At 37.0% G+C, this 13,733-nt stretch overlaps 1 protein-coding gene across 3 annotated transcripts in view; it reads right to left on the reverse strand.

The window, feature by feature from the left end:
- Nucleotides 1-13,733, reverse strand: part of LOC112058501 (integrin alpha-V) — a 44,458-nt gene that overhangs the window by 4,799 nt on the left and 25,926 nt on the right. For all 3 annotated transcript variants that reach the window (XM_052883473.1, XM_024099379.2, XM_052883474.1), the window contains exons 3-16: nt 13,402-13,505; nt 12,847-12,958; nt 12,058-12,204; nt 10,468-10,566; nt 9,704-9,789; nt 8,604-8,819; nt 7,745-7,859; nt 7,052-7,225; nt 6,672-6,869; nt 2,909-3,033; nt 2,657-2,723; nt 2,162-2,306; nt 1,515-1,871; nt 208-292 (exon numbers count right to left, since the gene is read on the reverse strand). In XM_052883473.1, the coding sequence (XP_052739433.1) occupies nt 208-292; nt 1,515-1,871; nt 2,162-2,306; nt 2,657-2,723; nt 2,909-3,033; nt 6,672-6,869; nt 7,052-7,225; nt 7,745-7,859; nt 8,604-8,819; nt 9,704-9,789; nt 10,468-10,566; nt 12,058-12,204; nt 12,847-12,958; nt 13,402-13,505 (2,030 nt within the window). The remainder of the gene's footprint in view (nt 1-207; nt 293-1,514; nt 1,872-2,161; nt 2,307-2,656; nt 2,724-2,908; nt 3,034-6,671; nt 6,870-7,051; nt 7,226-7,744; nt 7,860-8,603; nt 8,820-9,703; nt 9,790-10,467; nt 10,567-12,057; nt 12,205-12,846; nt 12,959-13,401; nt 13,506-13,733) is intronic.

Below are 13,733 nucleotides of genomic sequence, written 5' to 3' on the forward strand. Positions count from 1 at the left end.
CGGAACGCTAAATCGCTTGGCGGTACGTCTTTGCCGGTAGTGTGGTAACTAGCCACGGCCGAAGCCTTCCACCAGCCAGACCAGGACAAATTAAGAAAATCTCAACGTGCCCAGCCGGGGATCGAACCCAGGACCTCCGTCTTGTAAATCCACCGCGCATACCACTGCGCCACGGAGGCCGTCAAAAAAAATTACAACAATTATGACCTCAAAGTAATGAACAAGAGCCACGTTGCCCCTCTCGCTGAATTTGTCTCTCGTCACTGCGACTGTCGCGTTGGGCAGCGCCTTCCTGGAAAGTTAACAAAGGTTTGACACGTATTTGCTAGTTATAAATTGTAGACCTAAGATGAGTATGACGACGTACTTAGAGCCGAGAGATAAATCTTCATCCACCAAACGCAGACTCGAAAAAAAGAAAACTTGTTGTTTCTTCCGTTGCGATGGGACGAAACAGAGGTGGAGAGACCAATATTTCAACTCCGTCTCTTTTGGCCGACAGTATGTCTTTACGAGATACATATGTCGTTGACGTATGCTAGGATGTTTCCCTTCTTATAAGAAATGAATATGGAGCCAAGTGGATATTCATCATGATGATGATGATGATGATGATGACGTTGATGATGATGATAATGATGATGATGATGATGATGATAATGATGATGATGATGGAGCCTAGACGTGTCACAATGTTTCAATGCGGGTTGGCGTACGATCACTATCAGATATTAGTGATAATGACCGGGAAAGATGGTTTCACGTGTTTTCCGAGGTATAGAGATGTAGCACTATCGACTTATCACTCCGGACTGAAACTGTCTTAGAAAACAGAAAAGCGCAGCTCAGCTCGACATAGGTTCTCGTGGTCCGAAGCCATAAAGGCTAAGATAAACACGGTACCAACGAGGTTACGTTACGTTATGTTTACGCACGGGAATTGCAGGAAATTTTATTGCACTCTTTGTCTAAATGATTTTAGTCAGTAGGTACAATTTTGTTTTAATACCTGTATATTAACTGTCCAAACATGGACGTTAACTCAAAGCTCTCACTCAGTAAACGAACTGCGACATGCCAAAACGCTATTTATAGAAGTATATTATACGTGAAGAAGATGTGATTAAAAATATGATATAAGAAACAAGACAAACGTTTTAGACGTAACGTTTAAAATTAGAAGGCTTAAATAGCGATGGCCAAGACATATGATCAGAGGACAAGTTTGCTGAAAAGGAAAAAGAAGAACAAGCAGACCACAGAGAACATAGGAGAATGACATCAGGCAAATGACGGGTGTGACATGGAACAGAGTAACTAAAGTAAGACTCGAATGAAAGAGGTGGGACGAGATCTTTGCCGATTGGCAAACAGATCAAATGCAGGCAAATGTAGCAAGAAACAAATACTGGACAAGGAATTTTTTTTTCTTTTTATATTAATAGTTTATGTGAATAAAGGCTATATTATTTAATGTATAATGTATAATTATGTTCTGCGAATTGTATACATACCCACGTACAGTAATTGTAGCTTCAGGTGAAATTAAGATTGCAACATCTTTGCTGCTCTTCGCTGCATCATTGCCATCATAGGAAGGATCTTCTAGAATTGCCACAACTTTTAACTCCTTTGCCACAGTATCTCTATATGTGTACTCTAACTCAATATTCCACTCTACATATTCAGATCTTAACAAAGGCGCTGGCAAATGACAAGTTACGACAAGGTCATCTAAAGAACATTCGGTGGGAAGTCTTTTGGGTGGCGATGGCAGAGTCAGGTGTACTTTAGCACCGTATGATGGTTCTTCCGAATTTAAAATGGAAACTCTAACGCCTAGTGTATCATTTGTTCCCGGTACATACGTCCTGAAATGAAATAGCTCCTAAATTGAAATATAGGTAAACTTAAAAATTCAAAATTAATATATATATTATTTTAGTTAAAGTATTTGTGTACGATGCAGTAACTCAAAACTTGGATTGTATGTATTGGTTTTTTTTTAAGTAAATGAACTATGTCTCTACTCCACTGAAGCAAATAGCTTGTTGTAGGAGGACAGTAGAAGCATCAAACCCAGGACATCCTCAACCTAGAACCTAGTCCTTAAACTTAACATTGACCATACTGCGTGGTTAATTTTTACAAAATGACTCACCTGTTCAAAGGTTCCAAAGACATGTGCAAGAGAGGCTTACAGATGAGGTCTTCGCCGCAGTCTCTCCTCAATTGAATATCAAAGGTAGTTTGCAAAACTGAATCTGCTGATAGCCTTGCAGCGTTTTGGGGAAAATTTTGACTGTCTAATAAAATAATTAAAATTATAACACAAATAATTAAAATTATAAGATACAATATGAGTTTGTTTCTTTTATTGTTGTGTCACGTCTCAACGAATTTCTTGGAAGAAAGAATATGAAAACGAATTGACACGAAAATTGCTGACATACAAAGATACGCAGGGAGGTAATTTATAATTCGTGGACTTCCGCTAAGAAAGGATTTTGCAACAAAGACGGATTAAGGAGTTCTAAGGGTAGCCGAAGTCGCAACTACCCGCTAACTCCATATGTTGTTGCAGTTGCAGTATATATTGTCCATTACAATTTTAATTCTGGTCACGAAAATAGTAGTAGGTAAACATTTTTCCTACCTTCCAGAGAGCCATTATCTTCCAAATAGAATTTTATCGAAATGGGCCTCGATAAGTCGGCTCCCGGCTGGAAACAAAATAGATTATGAATAATTACTAGATTAGTAACTTTCTATTTTATTGGTTGATAGCCCACGTCCCACGGTTTCACATGCGTAGTTCCCGTTCCTGTGAGAATACGGGGATAAAATGTAGCCCATGGCACTCACCAATAACGTGCTTTTCTAGTGGTAAATAAAGATTAGAACAAACCTTAATCATAATAGTTTGTTTTTCACACTTCTCAATGCCCACTGATATATTTAAATCATATTCTCTGTCTCCTTTGAAATTCGCTCGATTTTCTTTTGTACCAATAGATATTCTCGCTGTAACACCTGTCAAAAAATGAATTGAATTTAACTAAAACCGTCTGTGGCTGTGTAGTCGTCTGTGTGTGTGTTAGTACAAGCTTATCTCCGAAACTATGTTATATGTGTATAATCATTAACTGGCTTTTTAATGTTTTACTACTAAAGAGCCAAGCCTTTCTTTACCTTGAGAATTATTTGAAACTTGTTCGAGAGGATATAAGGCATATAAGGCATAAGTTAGTTACTTCTGCATATCGTCTCCAAAGAGTAAAAAAATCTTTTGTAGGTTTGGGTGTACTCTTCTATAACAAGATCCCCAAGACTGTGATGGACCTGCCAATGCATAGCTTTAAGCAATGTGTTAAAAAAACATTTGCTTAGTCGAGGTTACTACACCATCGATGAGTTCCTTAATGATAAAGTTGCTTGAAGGCCATTGGATCAGCTTCCACCTTCACACAGGAAGTAAAACTATAAGAAATTGTAATGTTGTAATCAATTGTAATTATAATATTATTGTATGATTTTTTTTTAAAAAGAGCAACTGTTGTGTTTCTTGCCGGTTTCTTCTCAGCAGAATCTGCCTTCCGAACCGGTGATAGAATCTTTACAATACAATACAATACAATACAATACAATCCTTTATTTGCTGATACAGTTTACAAGGTCTTAACAAATAAATATAATCTGTTCTGTATCACGCCCGATTGGCATGCAAAATATTAGTTACATTTACAGTAAATATTATGTCATTCCAGAAATTACTTTTAATAATGAATAGAAGAACAATATTAATTAATTTGAAAAAAAGAAAATACAAATAAAAAATAAATGAATCAAAAATCAATTTACATCATATTGTCAAAAGAATAAATTTATATTAAAATGTCAAAGTTAAAAATTCATTTATGTCATAAAACGCATTGTCCAGGAGAAACCTACGCAGATTATTTTTAAAACTAATTAAATTGTTCTCCTGTCTTATACGCTTTGGTAATTTATTATATATTCTAATAATCATCATGCAGATGCTCTTATTTAGGAAAGCAGTGTGGTGGGGAGGAAACCGAAATCTATCTCTGCAACGCTCACGATTATGCCTTTGAAATAATCTGTCGTTCGTTCTCAGAAATAATGCGATTTCAAATATATATAGGGATGTCACAGTAAATATCTTTAATTTTTTAAAATAGGGTCTACAACTTTCCCTTTTCTGCAATCCACATATTGCTCTTATGCATCTTTTTTGTGCAACAAAGACATTTGTAATGTAGCTAGCGTTACCCCAGAAAACTATCCCATACCTCAGAATCGAAGCAACTTGGGCATGATATGCCACAAGTAAGGTTTTATTATCAACTTTCTTGGAAAGCATAAATAACATGTAAGAAAGCTGATTTAACCTAGAACACACATATTCAGTATGCGTTTTCCATGAAAAATGTTTGTCAATATTTAATCCTAAAAATTTTGTTTCATAAGTTTCGTCAATTACTTTGTCGAAATATTTAATGTTTAAATCATATGTGATATGGCTCCTTATATTCTGAAAATTCATTAGTTTTGTTTTATTAAAGTTTAACGTAAGCGTATTATCGTCCAACCAATTCATTATATCTAACAGACTGTCATTTATAGAATTCTCGTGTTCAGTAATGTTCCTATTTATATAGATCACAGTGCAATCATCCGCAAATAGCACCATGGGATGATTTGTTGAATTCGGTAGATCATTTATATATATCAGGAAGAGTAGTGGACCTAATACACTTCCTTGAGGTACGCCGCGAGTAACAGTTTTCTCTTTAGATAAATATTTAGTCTCAGTTCGCGTATTCATATCGATTCTATCTATTAGTGTTATTTGTGTCCTATTTATGAGGTATGTTTTCAATAAATTTAGTGCATTGCCTCTAACTCCATATTTACTTAACTTCGTCAATAGTATCTTGTGATCAACATTATCAAAAGCTTTACTTAGGTCCATAAACAATGCTGATACAATTAGTTTGTTATCTATGTTTGTCATTACGTTATTAATAAACTGATAAATCGCCGTGTTAATCGTTTTTGTTTTTCGGAACCCCATTTGATTATCATTGAATATATTGTTTTTCTCAAAAAATGAGTATAATTTATTATATACAATTTTTTCAATGATTTTCGAAAATATAGGAATTAATGCTACAGGTCGATAGCATGACATATCATCTTTATCTAGTTTTTTAAATAATGGTTTAATAATAGATATTTTAAGTTTATCAGGGAATATACCTTGTTCCAGGCAGAGATTTATTATATAGCACAAAACCGGCGAGATTGTTAGACAAACATATTTTATAACTTTTGTGCAAATGTTGTCATAACCAGTACTATTTGTATTTTTCAAATTTTTTATTGTTAATATTACATCCTGAGTAGTTATTGGAAACATAAATAATGAATGTGGCATATTTGCATCTAAGTGTTTGACATAATTTTGATTATTAAGTTTCCTTGTATTTTGGTTAACATAAAATTCGTTAAATGCTTCAGCAATATCAATAGGATTCCTGAAAATGTTATCACCAACTTTAATTTGCTCTACACTTTCTTTAGGATAATTATTTTGTTGATTTCGTATTATGTTCCACATTGCCTTCGATTTGTTTTGTGAATTGGAAATCGCGTAGGTATTCTGAGACTTTTGGGTTAGGCGAATTATTGTTTTTAATCGTTTGGAATAGTTTTTATAGATGTTTTTATTTTTATTATTTGTATTTGTTCTGTAATTCCAAAGAAGTTGCCTTTTACGCTTACATCCTTGCCTAATGCCTTTCGATATCCAACGGGGTCTTTTATGGCTAATGATTTTCACTTTTACTTCTGGGAAACAAAGATCATAGAATAATTTAAATGTCTCGTAAAATTCATTGAATGCCTCATTAGCAGAATTGGCACTTATTACCTCAGAAAAAGTTATACTTTCAAGACAACTTCTAAATTTCACAATGTTTTCTTTGCAGTAGTCCCTTTTTTCTATGAACCAATATTGTATTCGGCAACATTTTTTGATAGGGCATTTAAAAATTTGAGCTGAGTGGTCAGATAATGCCAGTTCAGATACTTTAGCACTAGCTCTCAGTACGTTATGTAAAAAATTGTCAAGACAGGTTCCACTGCTGACTCTAGTTGGCTCGTTTACTGCAAATTTCAGATTATAAGAAGTCATTAATTGTTTAAACTTATCAACTGTATTACTTGGTGTAAGTATGTCAATATTGAAGTCACCGCAAATAACAATTTTTTTATTTTTTATACAGATAAATTTCAAAATATCAGCTACGGTGTTAAAGAAAACTTCAAGAGCATTTAATCTATTATTAGGTACCCTGTAGATACATATTATAATCATGTTGTGTTCAATTAATTCTATTGCAGATATTTCCATAACATTTGAAATACTTCTGCAGTTTATAGTGTCCAATGGTTTAAACTTATGACAATTTCTTACTAATATGCATGAACAAATAGTCAACTGACGTGTCAAAAGTGCTTGTATACTGAGCATACTTGAAATAAATGAATTTTTGTTTTTTTTTTTAGGAATGGACGTATTGCTTACTTTGTGTTGGTCACATTTATACATTATAATTTATACATACTTTAAAATTTATACTTACCTAATTTTATTAGCTTTTCTGTTTTATTTTTTATTGTTGTTCGTGGAGTAGAATTCACGCAAAACAGTGCAGTAAAGTTAGTGGCGTTGACGGGTAAGTTTACAGCATCCGGCACTCTGATGGACACGCTCACAAACACAGTCGGAATGCATCTGAAGATATAAGCTTCTCTGACGTTATAGGCACCTACCGCTAAATCTGAAACAGAAAACACAAAACTTAGCTTAATCAAATTCGCGTCTAATAATTAACAAACAACGAATAGAAGGAATATTCTTTTTTTTTATTCGTCTATTTCAAGAAACCCTTTAAACTAATAATCTAACTGGAATAGGGTTTTTTAGGTTTAACTTTGTTTTTACTTTTATACATCTTTTTACCGTTACAGTTGTTTTCGTCCATATCAACGCCTTTAGATATTGAAAAGCCAAATGTGTTTGATTCCTTGACAGCAATTTTTTGTACATATTGCTTGTTCAAACCATTTCTACCACCTCTGTAGATGTACACTGCCCCTTTTCCGTTGTCATCCCATGGAGCTCCTACAGCTATATCTAAAGCAATAGAAATAATCAAATATTAAATCTGACGTGCCATTTAATGTTTGCCATTTTTAAAATAACTCAAATTTCAATTTTTTTTAATTCTCTAGATGTGTGAAGTCTACCAATCCACATTTGGTCTGGTGGTGGACTATGGCCTAACCGTTCGCATTCTGAGAGGAGACTCGTGCTTAACAGTGAGCCAAATATGGGTTGTTAATGATGATATGATGAGGATGATGGTGATGAAGAAACTTAAATTAAATTAATGTTGAAATCATGATACTATGAATGTGATGAATATCTTGATCACAGAATACTTATAAAGGCTGCCTGGAAGAAATCGCTACTTAGCTATAAGGCCGCCTTTTTGTATGCTGATCTCTTCCTAATTTGTTTTTATTTCACTTGTATTTGTCTTTGTGGTGTGCAAATAAAGTATATCTATCTATCTATCTATAAAGCGCTTATGCTGATCTTGATGCATTATAAAACGATATTTTACTGTTACGAGTACACTGTTAGTCTTACCGTTGAATCCGTCGCCATCAATGTCCCCTAAATCAGCGATAGAGCTACCGAACCGAGCGCCGCTCACTTCAGATCCCGATACATAACCTGTTGCTTCCAAAGAAAAATGTTCTTTCTGAAAACAGTACTTAATATCATTTAATTGAATGAATATTATTTATCACTTAATTTAGGTTTTTAGACAGCCGTGATAGCCCAGTGGATATGACCTCTGCCTCCGATTCCGGAGGGTGTGGGTTCAAATCCAGTCTTGGGCATGCATCTCCAACTTTTCAGTTGTGCGCATTTTAAGAAATTAATAATCACGTGTCTCTACTGTCACTGTCATACGCTGAAGTGAGCCGAATATGGGTTGATAATGATGATAAATAATGATCGCTTAATTTAAATTTCTCTCGTTTATTTTTTTACATTTAAAATATATTAATAATACTAAAAGAATAGAAAAGATACATAGTAAAAGTTATAAAAAGTCCATCCCTCCCTTTGCGCAGTTTATGAATGTCCAAAAAATTTAAAATATTTCTTTTGTAAATACGAGTAAATTAAATATCAACTGTCTCAAACGCTGAAGGAAAAACATCGTGAGGAAGCCTTCGAAATTTGTTAATTCTTTGTGTGTGTGAAGTCTGCCAATCAGCATTGAGCCAGCGTGGTGGACTATTGGCCTAACCCCTCTCATTCTGAGAGGATACTCGAGGTCAGCAGTGAGCCAAATATGGGTTGATAAAAGAAAAAAAAAAATTTTTTTAGTTAAAAAAAAAATGTTATTCAGTTAGGCTCCTATACATAAGTGGTCTTGTCAACACCTTGAAGTTATGGGAAATATTACGTAACACCCTGTATATTTAAGACTTACCTGTGTTTTAGTCAAATAAACAAACACAGCCCCTTGGTCATAGTGTAGTACACTCTCTTTTCGTACATAATTCGGAGCTCCCACCAGGAGATCTACTATTCCATCGCCATTGATGTCTGTGCAGCATAAAGTTGCACCAAAGTACGCACCGAGTTGATCACCTACTACTTTATATTTTATTTCAAGGCGGTTGTAATATGGCTTGAAGATTAGCACCTGCAAAAAATATCGTCTTCGTCATTCACATTATCTTTTGTTTCGTGTTTAACATTTCATTTGACTCCTAAATGGACGACCGGTCGTATCCGTTACGTGACATGTGAAAAAATATAACTATCACTATAGGCAATAGGCGAGCACAGTATCATGCTCCGATAGAGGAATATAAAGATATATTTAATGGCTCACAACGGTAGATTAAAACCGCATTCCCTGACTGTCGGCTTCTTCAACGCAGACGGGCTCACCAATAAAATACTCGCGGGCAGCGAATGGTTAATCTGTTTACATCGTTTAAGTACATGTCTTTTACATTTTGTTGTATTATTACTCTATAATATAAATACCTATTTGGGTGACTAAAGTTTTTTTTAATTGTATTGTCTTAAATCGTACATGTCGGTGCGAGTGAGTCATTAGATCGGTCGGCTTGTGTCATCACACGCCGAAATAGTACGTAGTGTTCCATGAGCTAGGTAGGGAGTAGTGGGAGGCCGAGTGGTTTTATAGGTGATTAGGCGGGGAAAGTGAGTGTTAATTAGTTTTAAAAGACATCATTATACCTACATACAGCGGTCACAAATCCGGGACTTCACTCATAGTCATTCTCTACCACTCGAGAGTTTATTGGTAATCTTCTCTCACAACCTGATCGAGTTTCATTCAATAATCATGTTGTGCTCTTTACGAGTAAATCTGCTTCGAATATCAAACCTGTTTTTCCGATATATTTTTTTATGAGCGTTGTAGGCACAGCCTACAACGCTCTGGATACCTAAAAAAGGGGTTTTATTTTGCAAGTATCCTGCCTTATTCAGCGGCCGCGCTTGAATAAATTAGGTTAAGTTAGGATTAAGCCTATTAAGGCAAAAAAAGCTTACTTGACCATATCCGCGTGACCTGGGTGCTCCGGCAACAATAAGATTTGGTCCATTTCTTTTAAATACACCGGATTCAACACTGTAACCTTTGAAGATAAATAAATTAAATAAAATAAAAATAAAAAATAAAAAAGCCTTTTATTTCTTCATAATAGTTAACTATTGATTAGGTATTAAGTATTTTAGTTTTTAAGTGCATTAAAATCATAAATCTTTTAGTTTTTTTATAAGAAGAACCCATAGCGGTGAAGGCCTTTGAAGAATTATTTAAATTATAATTTTTTAATACAGTCATCAGTTTTTTACATTGACGGAACAAGTAGAACTTCCCTGTAGTGAAAAAGTATCGGTCTAAGAAATGATTGCCAGTCGTTCGTAATTTTTGCTTCTACCATAGCTAGTTATGGCTACCACTGGCTCTCATTATATGTTGTCCATAACCGACAAAGCATCGACTAGCATAAACTAAAGCTTAGATTTGTGTCCAGGAGATTATTTTCTCATCAAAAACAGCTTTAGTCAATACTACTTATTTTTATTTATACAATCTGTGATATTCAACAATCAAAAAAATGTATGTCTGTTTGTTCGGGCTTATCCCTGGAACGGCAAAATCGATTTAAACGGGAATTTCGCTAGCAGATAGAGGAGGTTATAGATTGAGGTAAGCAACATAAATCCTGAAAAAATGCATGGTTCCAAAGTTGTGGGCGTCCGCTAGTTATTAAATATCATTAATATAATTAATGTAATATGCAACTTACCTAAGTAATCATGGTCGTTGTAATAAGAATAAATTGGCGTTTGCTGTTTGCTCAAATAAGAGTTTTTGAAGTTCATAGGCTGGTATTCCACGACACCTCCTAAAACAGAAGTCAGTCAAGCTGTAATAAAAATGATCATCTCATGCTGGTATAAGTTTTACGACTTGCAGTATAAAACAGCCAAATCATAAAAATGAAATCATCTTATTTCATGACCAAAAATTAATGAGTCGCTATCAACCAACCCATATTCGGCTCACTGCTGAGCTGGAGTCTCCTTTCAGAATGAGGGGGGTTAGGCCAATAGTCCACCAGGCTGGCCCAATGCGGATTGGCAGATTTCACACACGCAGAGAATTAAGAAAATTCTCTATTCGAACCCTCCTGCCTACTCCGGAATCTCGGAGATAGAGGTCACTGGGCTATCACGGCTCTCCACCGAGACGCCTAGTGGTGTAAGTAATGTCTAGTTACCTGTCCACCACACCATTCTGGGTGCACCGATGATGACGCAACTCTCTGACACCTTCACTGAGACGCCAAGTGGTGTAAGTAATGTCTACTTACCTGTCCACCACGCCATTCCGTGTGCACCGATGATGACGCAACTCTCTGACACTTCCACCGAGACGCCTAGTGGTGTAAGTAATGTCTAGTTACCTGTCCACCACACAATTTCGGGTGCACCGATGATGACGCAACTCTCTGACACCTCCACCGAGACGCTTAGTGGTGTAAGTAATGTCTAGTTACCTGTCCACAACACCATTCCGGGTGCACCGATGATGACGCAACTCTCTGACACCTCCACCGAGACGTCTAGTGGTGTAAGTAATGTCTAGTAATCAGTCCACCACACCTTTCCGGGTGTATCAAGGATGACGCAACTCTCTGACACCTCCACCGAGACGTCTAGTGGTGTAAGTAGTGTCTAGTAATCAGTCCACCACACCTTTCCGGGTGTATCAAGGATGACGCAACTCTCTGACTCCTCCACTGAGACGCCTAGTGGTGTAAGTAATGTCTAGTTACCTGTCCACCACACCATTCCGGGTGCACCGATTATGACGCAACTCTCTGACACCTCCACCGAGACGCCTAGTGGTGTAAGTAATGTCTAGTTACCTGTCCACCACACCATTCTGGGTGCACCGATGATGACGCAACTCTCTGACACCTTCACTGAGACGCCAAGTGGTGTAAGTAATGTCTACTTACCTGTCCACCACGCCATTCCGTGTGCACCGATGATGACGCAACTCTCTGACACTTCCACCGAGACGCCTAGTGGTGTAAGTAATGTCTAGTTACCTGTCCACCACACAATTTCGGGTGCACCGATGATGACGCAACTCTCTGACACCTCCACCGAGACGTCTAGTGGTGTAAGTAGTGTCTAGTAATCAGTCCACCACACCTTTCCGGGTGTATCAAGGATGACGCAACTCTCTGACTCCTCCACTGAGACGCCTAGTGGTTTAAGTAATGTCTAGTTACCTGTCCATCACACCATTCCGGGTGCACCGATTATGACGCAACTCTCTGACACCTCCACCGAGACGCCTAGTGGTGTAAGTAATGTCTAGTTACCTGTCCACCACGCCATTCCGGGTGCACCGATGATGACGCTACTGTCTGACATCTTCACCGAGAAGCCCGATTGGCCGTATGCGTATTCCGCTCCCTCCGTAAAGTTTGTACACCATTGCTGTTTGTCGGAGAAGAACACTGCCTCGCCTGTAGTATCATAAATCTTATCGATCTGTATTATCTATACTATTTTTAATTCTTTAGTTAGCCCTTGACTTTACTTTATGACGGCCTCCGTGGCGCAGTGATATGCGCGGTGGATTTACAAGACGGAGGTCCTGGGCTCGATCCCCTGCTGGGCAGATTGAGGTTTTCTTAATTGGTCCAGGTCTGGCTGGTGGGAGGTTTCGGCCATGGCTAGTTACCCTACCGACGAAGACGTACCGCCAAGCGATTTAGCGTTCCGGTACGATGTCGTGTAGAAACCGAAAGGGGTGTGGATTTTCATCCTCCTCCTAACAAGTTAGCACGCTTCCATCTTAGATTGCATCGTCACTTACCATCAGGTGAGATTATAATCAAGGGCTAACTTGTAAAGAATAAAAAAAAGACTACAATCTCACCCGACAAACGTTATTTTTCCACAATTAAATAAACAGGGGTTGATCGTACCCGTTATACATTAAAATAATCAAATAAAAATTGAGTCCAAAGATATATATACCCTGGAGAAGTAGGAGCCAAGGTGAAACGACTCTTTTTCGCAGTAAATAAACTTACAAGTTTCAACACCTCTCTTTGGGGGTTAAAATGTTTAGTGCTTAAGTAAGCGCCTAATGAAATCCTTACTGTATTCCAACAATGGTACGTATACATTGTCCATTCTCGATGAGAGCGTGTAACACATGCCAATTTGAACCAAGTCGTCATTGTAGTGGATGGTCCAGTGAGGCGCGCACATCTGTAATCAATACGTGGTGCATCAGTACGTATATACTTTTTTTTTTTTTTTTAAAACGTATATACTTACTCGTAAATAAAATTGATGTGTCTCTTTAATTTCAAAATAACTGTGTTTTTTCAAGTGCGACACTTTAGGGATTGCCCATCCCTGGCCCAGGCCCACCGTGCGGGTGCCGGGTCATCGCGTGGTAGAGAGAACTCCGAGCAGAGTCCCGAACTTGGGACTACAGGATGTAGGGTTAAGGAATTCCTTGACGATCGATCAACACTCCTCGTTCACTGATTGTGTTGTTTTCCCTGCCACTTACTTATATATAAAAAATGGATTTTTGGCATCAGTTTCGATCACTACTAACCCCCTGATAGTTATTTTGGAAATATATTTCATTTACAGAGTTGTCCTCTCTACAGATTTATTTTAAGTATAGATCAGTTTCTTACAAAATCATCTCCGTTTGGCATCGCGCTGACTGTGGCTCCGAACCACATGTTATCCTTGAATAGGTCCTTTCTGGCAAAGGATCTCGCAAATAATTTGTCTTTATCTGAAAAGGCATGAAAAAGTTTCAAAATTTTATTCATCATCAACTTATTTTAACTTTTGGTAGGCTATTATTTAAGCTGAATAATGAACGAATTACACCATGGTACGGATATACATATATCCGTGCACTCGTATATCCAACATCTTAGTTATAAAAAACAGCGGCACGTCATTAATGCCGACAGAAGAGAAAATCTGAAGGAAAATCAAGGAAATCTGTGCTTGTTTT

This window comes from Bicyclus anynana, chromosome 9, assembly GCF_947172395.1.
Source record: "Bicyclus anynana chromosome 9, ilBicAnyn1.1, whole genome shotgun sequence".
Lineage (NCBI taxonomy): Eukaryota > Metazoa > Arthropoda > Insecta > Lepidoptera > Nymphalidae > Bicyclus > Bicyclus anynana.